Below are 12,166 nucleotides of genomic sequence, written 5' to 3' on the forward strand. Positions count from 1 at the left end.
CCTGTCCCCGGAACACTTCCGAGATTTCAAATCCTCTACTGAGCTCTTTAAAGGTAGAGCCTCAAACCTTTTACAATATCAGCAATTGAGTATGACAAGAGTACCTTCCTCTATACTTCTAGTCAATCCTAATCTCTCCGCTGAGTATTTAAAACTGAGTACTTAGCCTCTCCTTTCTATTCCTAGAAATGATTAAGATTTGTCCTAAACAACAATTGCTAGAACACTTTAGATGATTGAGGATCAATCACTTTAGACTTTTACACAAATGAATAAGCTTGTGGTGTAAGAATTTGCTTTGCTTTTGATGGAGAACTTTTAGTACACGTTTGGTCAGCGTAACGGCTTTTGCTCAAAGTTCTCTGTGGAATGTGGATTCTGAATGCTCTATTTATAGAGAGCTGTGAGAGCTTCTGGTTATTTCAAATTTCGAAATAACCGTTGGAGGAAAACGGCTTCATGTCGCTTTCACTCAGTCTGTTCAGCAGTTCTCTTAGCCAATCAGATTCTAGCATCTTCTGTTCTTCGGTCAGTGTGGCAGTATGTTCTTCCAAATCGGGTAATGTCAAACAGACAGCTTCCTGCGTCTTCTGTTCTTTACCAACAGAGGAAATACTTGGTCCGGAAGTTGCTTTGTAGTCAGCGGCTGTCTTGTACGTTTTGTCGAGACAGCTCAGCAGCTTCATACCAAAGTTGTCTACGTGGATCTTCTCGATCCTTCATTAGTGAGCTCCGTTTCAATACTCAACGACAGCGTTTTGAAATACGCGGGCTGAGTGATCTTGGGCTTGTTTGACTTGGCCTTTGACTTCCATATAGGGCTTGGGCCTTATGATCTTTATGTCTTATAACAATTATAAACTCAACATTGAACAAACACATTAGTAACAATAAATCAAAGCATTTAAACTTAATGTGTTATCGAATATTTAATCTCACTTAATTAATTTTGTCAAATCAAAATCCTGTGAAAAGGTGTTTCAACATGTCCATGCTTACATGACCAAGTCTCCTATGCCATAGCCAGGAGTTATCCTCTTTAGATACTAAGCATATATTTTTGGAAAACTGTTTTTCTAAACTCAACATATATACATTGTCAACACGAGGGGCAGTTAAAATCAAAGCCTTTGTTTTTCCCTCGAGTATCCGACACTGAGTAGTATCAAATATAACCTGTCTACCGCTGTCACACAGCTGAGTTACGCTCAGTAGGTTATATTTGAGACCTTTAACTAAGGAGACTGAGTCAATAGTAGGGTTACCTCCGAGAGTACCTGAACCGACTATCTTACCCTTTTTATTGTCTCCAAAGCTCACGTTTCCACCTCGTTTAAGCTCAAGTGTGATGAAATGAGTTTCATCACCAGTCATGTGCCTCGAGCATGCGCTGTCTATATACCACATTTTTTATTTCTCCACGCATCTCAGGCTCACCTGCATTTTAAACTATTCATCTTTAGGTACCGAATTCTTTTTGGGTCCTCGTTGGTTAGCATAAACAGGTGCAATATCACGTTTTAACTTGTGACGACATACATTTATGGTGTGGCCTTATTTTCCACAGAAGTCACACTGAGTTACCCTTTTTGGGTGACTTTGTCTTTGGTCAGCACCATTGTGTTGAGCATGCCAACATACCTTAGTGGTATGACCTTTCTTTCCGCAGAAGTCACATTGGACAGTCCGCCTATTATACCAACACACATCTACTGTGTGTCCTCTTTTCCCACAATAGTCCCACTGAGTGAACTGTCTACGCTAACCTGTACCTGAGTACTCAGCATGGGATTTATTTGAACCTTTTATTTGGTTCTGTAGGTTTGTGACATCCTTTCTCAGTTTCTTTGAATTTGATTGGACTTCCAAGACAAACTTGTGCAAAATTTCCATGTTGCTATGCAAAGTTGAGTTGTCTTGGAGAAGATATCGGAGGTCGCTAAGTTTGACCTCTTCAATCTCGTCACACCGCCTGCTGAGTGCCTTTATTTTCTTGTTACACTTTTTAGTCAGTGTATATAAATCACTCAGGGCGTTAACCATTTCATTTCTAAGCAAGTGTAAGGAAGTTACCTCATTTGAGTATTCCTCCTATTCAGATTCTTCGAATAGGTCAGCTTGCTCAGATCGAGGGCGGTCAGCAGCGTCATCCGCCATGAAGCATATATTTGCTGTTTCATTTGCATCAGCTTCAGATGAGGTTGACTCATCACTGTCACTCCATGTGGCCACCATTGCCTTTTTCTTCCCTTCTTTTCTTTCTTCAGATTAGGGCAGCTTGACTTAATGTGCCCAGTTTGATGGCACTCAAAGCACGTGACAGACTTGGAGTTGTCCTTTTTGTATTTATCACTGGACTCAGCTTTGTACCTATCGCCTCTTCTGAATGACCTCTTGCTGTTCTTTTCATTCTTTCTGAACAGCTTCTTCATCTTCCTTGTGAACATGGCCATTTCCTCATCGTCTGATGAGTCAGCTTCGGTTGAGTCAGCTTTCATGACAAGTGATTTTTGTTTCTTGTCCTCTGACTTTTCTTTTGCTTCGAAGTTTTTCATAGAGATCTCATGAGTCAGCAAAGATCCGATCAGCTCGTCATACTTATACATGGTCAAGTCTTGGGCTTCCTCCATAGCCGTTTTCTTAGCTTGCCAGCTCTTGGGTAGACTTCTCAATATTTTCTTCACTTGTTCCTCTTCGGTGAAATTCTTCCCGAGCCTCTTGAGCTCATTTATGATGTTTGTGAATCTTGAGTTCATCTCCGAGATGTCTTCGTTTTCGTTCATCTCGAACAGCTCGTAGAGTCTCATGTGCTGGTTTACCTTAGATTCCTTGACCTTGCTCGTGCCTTCATAGGTCACCTCTAGCTTTTTCCATATCTCCTGTGCTGACTCGCAACCTGAAATTTTATTGTACTCTGCAGCATCTAGAGCACAGTGAAGCATATTGATAGCTGAAGCGTTATTTTGTAATTTCTTAAGGTCATCTTCTGACCACTCAGTTTCACTCTTAACAACTTTCTCATCGTTAACAGTTTTATAAGGCACATATGGGCCTTGAACTATTGCAAGCCATGCATTCATGTTTGTGGCTTGAATAAAGTTCTTCATCCTATTTTTCCAGAATGTATAATTAGATCCAAAGAATAGGGGAGGCCGACTAATTGATAATCCTTCAGGGAGTATCTGTGTTGTTTGGTTCCCTGGAAGGAAGCGAGTGCTATTCTCAGCCATTTATCGGGATCAGCTCAAGATAGTTATATCTTTGAGTAGTGAGCTATTAGGCTCTGATACCACTTGTTGGTCCCGTGTGATTAGTTCCAAAGGGGGGGGGGGTTAGGAACTAATATAACTTTTTCGTTTTAATTATGCTGACTTAATATAATTCTTTGAGTTTTACAACTCAGCTTTGGTCAGCACGGCCGAGTGAGGCGTAAGACAGTTTTAGTCAGATACTGACTAGAGCTGTTTTACTTGCGAGTTGGGAAATGACACTTTTGTGGTCAGCTTCCAACTCAACACTCTGATTTACTCAGTGTCAGCTTAAACAATTTATATACTGAGTAAATATAACAAGCAACACATACAGATATATATTGAGAGAGAGTTAGAAATTACTCAGCACGGCTTATCCTGGTTCGGCCTCTCCGCCTACGTCCAGTCCCCAGAATCCCTCCGGGCTTTTTAAATCCAATACTGAGCTCTTTAAAGGTAGAGCACAAACCGTTTACAAGGCAGTTGAATATGCAAGAGTACCTTCCTCTATTTATCTACTCAACTCCTCCTAACTGCTATAACCGAACACCTAGATTTCTCTACCACTGAGTACTTAAAACCGAGTACTCAGCACTACCCTCTCAATTTTACAATTGATACAGAATTGTTCTTTTTCAAATAAAGAACACTTTAGATGATTACAAAAATCACTCTAGCTTTTACACAGAAATGGAAATTTGGTGTAAGATCTTTTTCTTGTTTTGGTGTGCTTTTGTATGTATGCTTTTTCTCTTGTATTTCGACTAATGATCCAAGAAGTGTACTTGTCCTTTTATAGTTGAGGTCTGAAGTGGAAATGATTTGAATCCGGAATTATCCGTTGGTATTCAAACGACTTTTTCTTGCGACATGTTCTGGTCAGCTTCAGATTTGCAGGCCAATCCTGTCGTCTGAATTCCGCAGGCGCCAAGCTTGTCTTCTTCTCGCAGGTTTGTCTTCTTGTGCAAGTTTCGTCTTTTAGCCAGCGGACATTTGACCCATGCATCTCGAAATTAACTCTTTGCGTAATTCCAAGGCTTCTATTATTGGTGCAGACAGTTGTCGGATCTTGTCTTTTAGCAAACAGATCATTGGTGTTGTCCTTAAAATCATTCAACATGACTTTGATAGCCGTTGTCTTTTCACCAATTCCGATACTGAGTTACCTTTCACTCAGCTTCCACGGTCAGCTTCGTTCTACAAGATATAGTTCCAAAGAAGACTTTTCTTCTTTTATGCTGAGTTGCTTTTCACTCAGCTTCTACGGTCAGCTTCGTTCTGTAAGCTTCGGTCCTGAAGAAGACTTTCCTTCTTTCGTACTGAGTCATTCTTTACTCAGCCCGTGCTATGTTATCATGCTGACTACGTTCTGTCTTATTTTGATTCCTGTTCTTAAATATTTTTATACTCAACATTGAACAAACGCATTAGTACAATTAAATCAAAGCACTTAAATTTAATTGTCTTAATCATGGATTAACTTAAATAATTTTGTCAAATCAAAATCATGTTGGAAAGGTGTTTCAACAATACTGTATATGCAGCGTAGCATGTAATCCGTATGTCAGACTAATAATAATTTCAGTGTTTCACTTCAACTAATAAAATATTAATGAGATAATGTGCAAAAATACCCTAATGTTTATAGACATGAGCACTTTTACTATTAACGTCTAAAAGGGTGCAATTTTAGACATTATTATAAAACAGAGATATTATATTTCTTATTTGCACCAATTGCACGTAAGTTGATTATAAAAAAAAGGTTTTATATTTTTTATGATTTAATAATATAATTAAAGATTAGTATTCTTAAATTCGGTGAAATATTTGAATTTTTTTGTCCAATTTGTACAAAATACATTATATTTTTTTGTATGTTTAATCATATGTTTGTGGTCTGTTACTAATGCGTGATAAAATAACGCACATTTGAAGTGTATATGACAAAATTTATAACCGAGAAGGCAATTTGATAATAATTTCTCCAATTGACTCAACTTTTCAACGTTAAATGTAAAATTGCTCATAGCTGCGACTTTAAAAATTGCTCATAGTTGCGACGTTAAGGGTAAAATTGCACCATTTTGGAAGTTGGGATAAAATCGCTTCTAAGTATAAACGTTGGGGGGATTTTTACACCTTATCCCAATATTAATACTATTCTAATTATTCATATATATCCCTACCTAGTTTTTGTATATGCAAGTTACTTGTTGAATCATCTATAGGGAAATAAATAAAACATCAAATATTGCTATAATTATAAATTTCTTTATTGGCAGCTTTGAGTGATTTCCAAATTGCTCCTCCACAAATGTTGATTACTGTTCATAATTCCAATTTGAAGTTCATTTGACAATTGACCTTATCAAAATCCATTACCATATTATCCTCCCTCAACGCTAAGGGTAGAGTACATATATCAGCAATCACGTTCAAGTTGCTAATTTTGCAAATTGAAGGTATCTGTCAATTAACGCCTAATAAGCCCATGTTCATGCTTCTAATATGAGATCAATTATAGAGTAATTTACAAGCTTAAAAACATAAAAAAAGATGAATTTCTGGGTCGAGAATACTATATATAGCTCTAGTTGCAGGGAGCTTTTGCATCACTGGGCTTCCTTCCTCTTTCTAATTTACAAGTATGGAGATGTTAAGCAAGAGCTTTTTCTTTCTCCTTGTTGTAGCCTTCATTGCAGGCATTACACAGCAAGCTAATGCTGCAACTTACTATTGCAGCCCAACCAGCCGATGCGGAGACAAGTATTTAGAGTGCCCTGCCGAATGCCCCAGCCTCTCCTCTGAAGATCCCAAAGCCAAAGTCTGTTATGCCGACTGTAACTCTCCTCAATGCTACTCTCAGTGCAAGCGTAAGACTGTCAATTTATCTGTTATACATTATGTTTTTTAAGACCCTTTTAATGAATATGTGCTTGATAATAATTCTTTTGTTAACAGATCGCAAAGCAAACTGCGACACCCCAGGTTCAGCATGCTTCGATCCCCGTTTCATTGGTGGAGATGGTGTTGTTTTCTATTTCCATGGAAAGAGTGACCAACATTTCAGCTTAGTATCAGATTCTGATCTTCAGATTAACGGCCGTTTCATTGGCCACAGGCCGGCAGGCAGAAGCAGGGACTTCACTTGGATTCAAGCCCTGGGTGTCCTTTTCAACTCTCAATCTTTCTCTCTTGAGGCCATAAAGGCTGCAACTTGGGATGCCCAAATTGACCATTTGAAGTTCAGTTATAATGGGGAAGAATTAGTGGTTCCAGAAGGATCCCTTTCCACATGGTATTCTCCAGAGAAAGATGTGAAAGTAGAGAGAGTTTCAAGCAAGAACAGTGTGATTGTGACATTCAAGGATGCTGTAGAGATAATGGTGAATGTGGTGCCAGTTAGTAAAGAAGATGATAGTATCCATAAATATCAAATACCTTCTGATGATTGCTTTGTACATTTGGAGATTCAGTTCAGGTTCATGAACCTTTCACCTAAGGTTGATGGTGTTTTAGGAAGGACTTATAGGCCTGATTTTGAGAACCCAGCAAAGCCAGGGGTTGCAATGCCAGTTCTTGGAGGTGAGGAAAATTACAGAATTGCATCTCTACTTTCAACAGAATGCAAAACTTGCATTTTCTCTCCAGAAGAGAAGAAAGAGACATCATCCATGATCAACTACATCACCCTTGACTGCACCCGCAGTGCTTCTGCTGGATATGGAATTGTTTGCAAGAAGTAATTATCAATTAACAGAATTCTGGGTACATATTACGCACTAAGCTGTAATGAATAACAGAAGCTCCATCTATCTTCTATTATTGCTCTTTTTTTAAGTTGAAAAATATAAAAAGGTCTCTGTGTGTATTTCCATGTTCACTCAAAGTTTGATACTTTCTATTTTCTATCAAGTTAACCTTATATTGATTTGTATGGTATTATTATTTGTACGGTCCATCTCACTCACAACACATAAGCCAGCTCATCACATTGCCAAATACAGAAACACAAAATCCATGAATTAAGAAACTGCTTCTTATTCACTGCAATTAACCACATCAAACCATTCCTTATACAAATGGCATCAGGTGATAACAATACTTTGCTATAGCACATAAGTCGGTATGAAAATCATGAGCTAACTAATCAAAGGGCTAATGATTAGTGTCAAGTGTTCCCTTTCTTTTTGGGTGATAGATAGATGCTTTAGCTAGAACTTTTTCCTTTTGAGCATTTTCTATATAAATTAGATCATTCTTTGTACTTCTTTTTGTTTGGAATAACGCGGAAAATATTTCGTAGAAAAATATTGACGAGCAAAATAAACAATTAAAATAATGACAATGATAATTTAATGTGGTTCATCTTTACGGGCTACGTCCACGACCAAACCCGAAAGTAAATTCTTCCACTATAAAATAGTAGGCGTATAAAGAGTGTTCTCTATAAACTTTCTGGAATTACAATTAGATAAAACAAAATAGTAGCATTCGGGTGTTTCCCGAAAATAATTATCTTACTATTTTGTCTCCCCCAAAATAATCAGATTACCCTCAAAATAAACTCTCAAAATAACTCACAGCCAACATATGTATTATGTTTGTCCATACAAATATTCATCTCCTCCTTGGCTTTTATAGGCCAAGGAGGGACATTGGCAGCAATAATTTTGCTCGCAATGTCCATTCAACGTTGACAATTTGGTAGTCCAAATTAGTCCAAACTTTAACATTATATTTTTTTAATTAATATTTACAAATTACACAAATAATCTCTCATTAATTGGGATTTCACAATAATTCTCTCATTCCTGATTATATGGGGCTTTTGTTATTCACGCAGTCATTCGATAGAATTCGAATTTTTCCATTGATAGAATTTTCGTTAACATGTCTGGTCCATTTTCATCTGTATGGATCTTCTCAAGTTATAGTAGCTTTATCTCTAACACATTCCTGATCCAATGATATATCACATCAATATGCTTTGATTTGGAATACAAAAAGAAATTCTTTCCAAGATAAATAGCACTCTAACTGTCACAAAATAGCTTATATTTTTCTTGACGAAAGCCAAGTTCATTGAAAAACTTCTTCATCCATAACAACTCTTTGCACGCTTTCGTTGCTGCAATGAATTATGCTTCAGTTGGGGTAAATTTCATCAATGGCATACAACCTTTGGTCCATTTCACACTTTGGTGTACAACCTTCAATTTGTCTCACTAATATATACGAACTTATAGGTGACCTCCCAATATGGTATACAGCAGGTAAAAATGACCGGTCAATGCTTGGTCAATGCGCCACCTCATCATTTTTTTATTCCTAAAAAATTAATGGTCTATTTTACCCTCTTCTTCCTCACTCATTTCTTAATTTCTCTCTCAAACTCCTCTCTTTCTTCATCTTTTCCCCTTGTATATTTGGGTTTCAATTTCTTTCTTTCTCTCTCAAAATCTTTAATCCTAGTTCATATGCAAACCACTCTCTATTATCTTGCCATTCAAATCGATAAAACAATGTATATAAATGATATTCAAAACCAAAACAAGACGCCATTGCTGTTACCAGTGGAAGCTCTTTCCCGCTGGCCCAATCTTCTTATTTCTAATTGAAAATTAATTCCTGCCACTATGAATCTGATAGCCTGAATTGGATTCAAAATCTCCACCACAGTCGCTACCGTCGATCTCCGAAAGAAATCTGCGCACTCCAAAATTAGCAGCATCGCCGCCTCCACAGCTTCTTCCATCCATGATACTTCTCCGTCAATCAGCCGGTGAGATGTCTTGCGAAGTTATAAATAGGTTCTGAATCCAAGCTCTCTTGAATCCCTGCCATTCTCTCTGTCAACTATCATTCCGCTCTTCTTGTCACCGCTTTCCACTGCTCGACTCTTAAATCTGTTACGGAGCTGTTAATTAAGCTGAAAAGCAAAGATGGTTTGAAATCGCTGAGCCAAAGCAGAGTTCTTTCGAAAGCAGTTAGCCATGGAGGATTCAGAAAGAGAAATGGATCTTGTCCAGCGGCAAATGAAATCAGCTCGGGATCTATTTTATTCTTGAACCAGCGGCAAATGAAATCAGCAGCAAATGATGTCCAGTTTCTATGTTTAACAGAAATATCATGAACCCAATAACAAATATACCTTGGAGCTTTAGGACTCTCTCTCTAAAAAGTAAAAACCATAAGCAACTAAGGAAGGTGATTTCAATTTCTGAGATGGAGTTGGTAGATTGAAATGCACAAATGTTGGTTTTAGGAAGAAAACAAAAAATAAGGGCATTTTAGTAATTACATATTTGGTGGTCAAATTTTGACTTTGAAAGAGGTCAAACTGTTGAGGTGGCACGTTGACCAGGCGTTGACCGGTCATTTTTACCTGATGTACACCATATTGGGAGGTCATCTATAAGTTCATATATATTAGTGAGACAAATTGAAGGTTGTACACCAAAATGTGAAATTGACCAAAGGTTGTACACCATTGATGAAAGTTACCCGCTTCAGTTGTGGAAAGTGCAACGCACTTTTATAACCTTGATTGCCATGACACAACTCCCCCTACAAATGTAATCAGGTACCCTGATGTAGACTTCCTTGTGTGAGCATCACCATCCATATCTGCATCTGTGTAACCAATTAGCACAGGTTCAGTATCTCCAAAACATAAACACATTTTTCAAGTACTACGAAGATACCTGAATATCCATTTAACAGCTTTCCAATGTTCCTTTCCTAGATTTGAAAGGAATCTACTCACGACACCACGACACCAACTGTATGTGCAATATCTGGTCGTGTGTATACCATGGCGTATATTAGACTTTCTACTGCTGAAGCATATGAAACTTTTCTCATTTCTTTATTCTCTTTCTCAGAAGAAGGGCTCTGCTTGGAACTGGGTTTAAAATGATTAGCAAGAGGACAACTAAAAACTGAGACAATTGCTTTTGTAATACAGACTTATATAGTTATTAATCATTATATTTTGGTTTGTATAAAATTGGATATATTTGGTTATTGTAACCTAATGAATAATTGAATTCAAATACTTTGGTGATCAGGAAATTCCATCAAGCAAAATGATTATCATTAATATGAATTTGTATCTAATTCTTATGTTTTTTTAATGTAATTGAGGTTTTTTTAATGCAAAAGCTAAGTGTATATAGGTAACATATTGAATTGATAAAGTCTTTTCATGTGCAACATTAGAAAAGGGGTAAATTTCATAAATGGTGTACAACCTTTACCCTAAATCACACTTTGGTGTACAACCTTCAATTTGTCTCACTAATATATATGAACTTATGGGTGACCTCCTACTGTGGTGTATAGCCGGTGAAAATGACCGGTCAACGACTGGTCAACACGCCACCTCAGCATTTTCATCTACCCATTAAAAAAATGGGACCCATTTCTCATAAAATTACTAAAATAACCTTCTCCTTTATGAAATTACTGAAATACCCCTTTCCCCTTCCTTGTAACCTTCTCCCTATCTTTCCCTTTCTCTCTCTATGTCCTCTCTCTCTAACTCCTCTCTCTAAAAAAACCTTCAATCTCTCTCCAAATTACACTTGCTAAACTAGATATATTGGGGCTGAAACCAAATCGCTGCATAAGCCTTAAGAGATTTCTTGGTTGTTTCAACTGATTCCATTTTATCAAGGTGTACTGATGCTGCTGGGAATTTCAACTGATTTCTTGGTTGTTTCGCTATAATCAGTCTCTCTCTAGTTCTCCTAGTCGGATTCTATGGCTTTTTGCTCTTAATCGGGACCTTAACTACTAAGATTGAAAATCTGCAACTGGAATTATTGCAATCTGAAAAAGAACAGTTCAGATATAATCTCCTCTTCAATATTTATACCCAGTTTCAGCATCTTCATCTTTTCATGTCTTTCATGTATCTTTTTGAATTTGAATTTCGAGTGTTTAGAAGATATACTGCAAACCATTTATTCTTCTTCCACCATGATTACAACTCTGTAAATAGCTATGACACTTTTTGATCATTTATACTGTTATGTAAACAGATTATGGTTGCTTACAGCGAAGACCTTAGCCCAGTTAAGCTTGATTTGGGAATTGGTGTTTACCGAGAAGATGTGGGTAACAGTCATTTGAATTTCATCTCTGGAAAACAAAACCCAGATCTTTTTCTCTCCTCAAAACAAAATAAAACCCAGATTTTTCTCTCCATAAAACACAAAATCAAAATCAAAGCAAACCTAATCTAAAAAATTCTCAAACGGTATCTGTATAACTCTTCGTCAGATTCAGTGCCGAAATCGAAATTACGGTTAAGAGAGGACAACGGAGATGGCGACGGTGATGATAGTGGTTTTTTAACTCCATTAACTCAGTCATGTTTGAATCCATTATTTGTGTAACTCCATTATTATGGAATGTTTTTGAACTAATGATGAGGTTAATGGGGGGTAAATTTCACTTATGGTGTACAACGTTTGCCCTATTTCACACTTTGGTGTACAACCTTCAATTTGTCTCACTAATATGTACGAACTTAGGGGTAACCTCCCACTGTGGTGTACAGCCGATTAAAATGACCGGTCAACGCCCGGTCAACTCGCCAGCTCAGCATTTTTCAACTTTAATTAAAAACTCCCTATATATAATTACCAAAATACCCTTTATCCCAAAAAAATAAAAATAAATAAAAATACACCATCTTCTTCACTCAACTCTAATTCCTTTCTTTCTCTAATTCAGTAGCCATTTTTTTCTCTCTAAAACCAGTTACAACCTCTCTCTCAAACTTTCCCTTTCTCTCTCTAAAATTCAAACTGATGGCTCCTCCTCACACACGTGATCAGATAGTTCCATTTTTAGTTGGGTTTGGAAAATTAATCTTATAAAATTCAAATAAAATAGTGCAA

The 12,166-nt window shown here is 37.2% G+C and overlaps 1 protein-coding gene across 1 annotated transcript; it reads left to right on the forward strand.

The window, feature by feature from the left end:
* The first annotated feature begins 5,888 nt into the window (after positions 1 to 5,888).
* LOC136220727 (uncharacterized) lies at positions 5,889 to 7,095 on the forward strand. The gene is made up of 2 exons (XM_066008516.1): positions 5,889 to 6,127; positions 6,216 to 7,095. Exons 1-2 carry the CDS (start codon positions 5,902 to 5,904, stop codon positions 6,998 to 7,000), a joined length of 1,011 nt encoding a protein of 336 aa, XP_065864588.1. The 5' UTR covers positions 5,889 to 5,901; the 3' UTR covers positions 7,001 to 7,095.
* Positions 7,096 to 12,166: the final 5,071 nt, after the last annotated feature.

The sequence above is a fragment of the Euphorbia lathyris genome, chromosome 2 (genome assembly GCF_963576675.1).
Source record: "Euphorbia lathyris chromosome 2, ddEupLath1.1, whole genome shotgun sequence".
Taxonomy (NCBI): domain Eukaryota; kingdom Viridiplantae; phylum Streptophyta; class Magnoliopsida; order Malpighiales; family Euphorbiaceae; genus Euphorbia; species Euphorbia lathyris.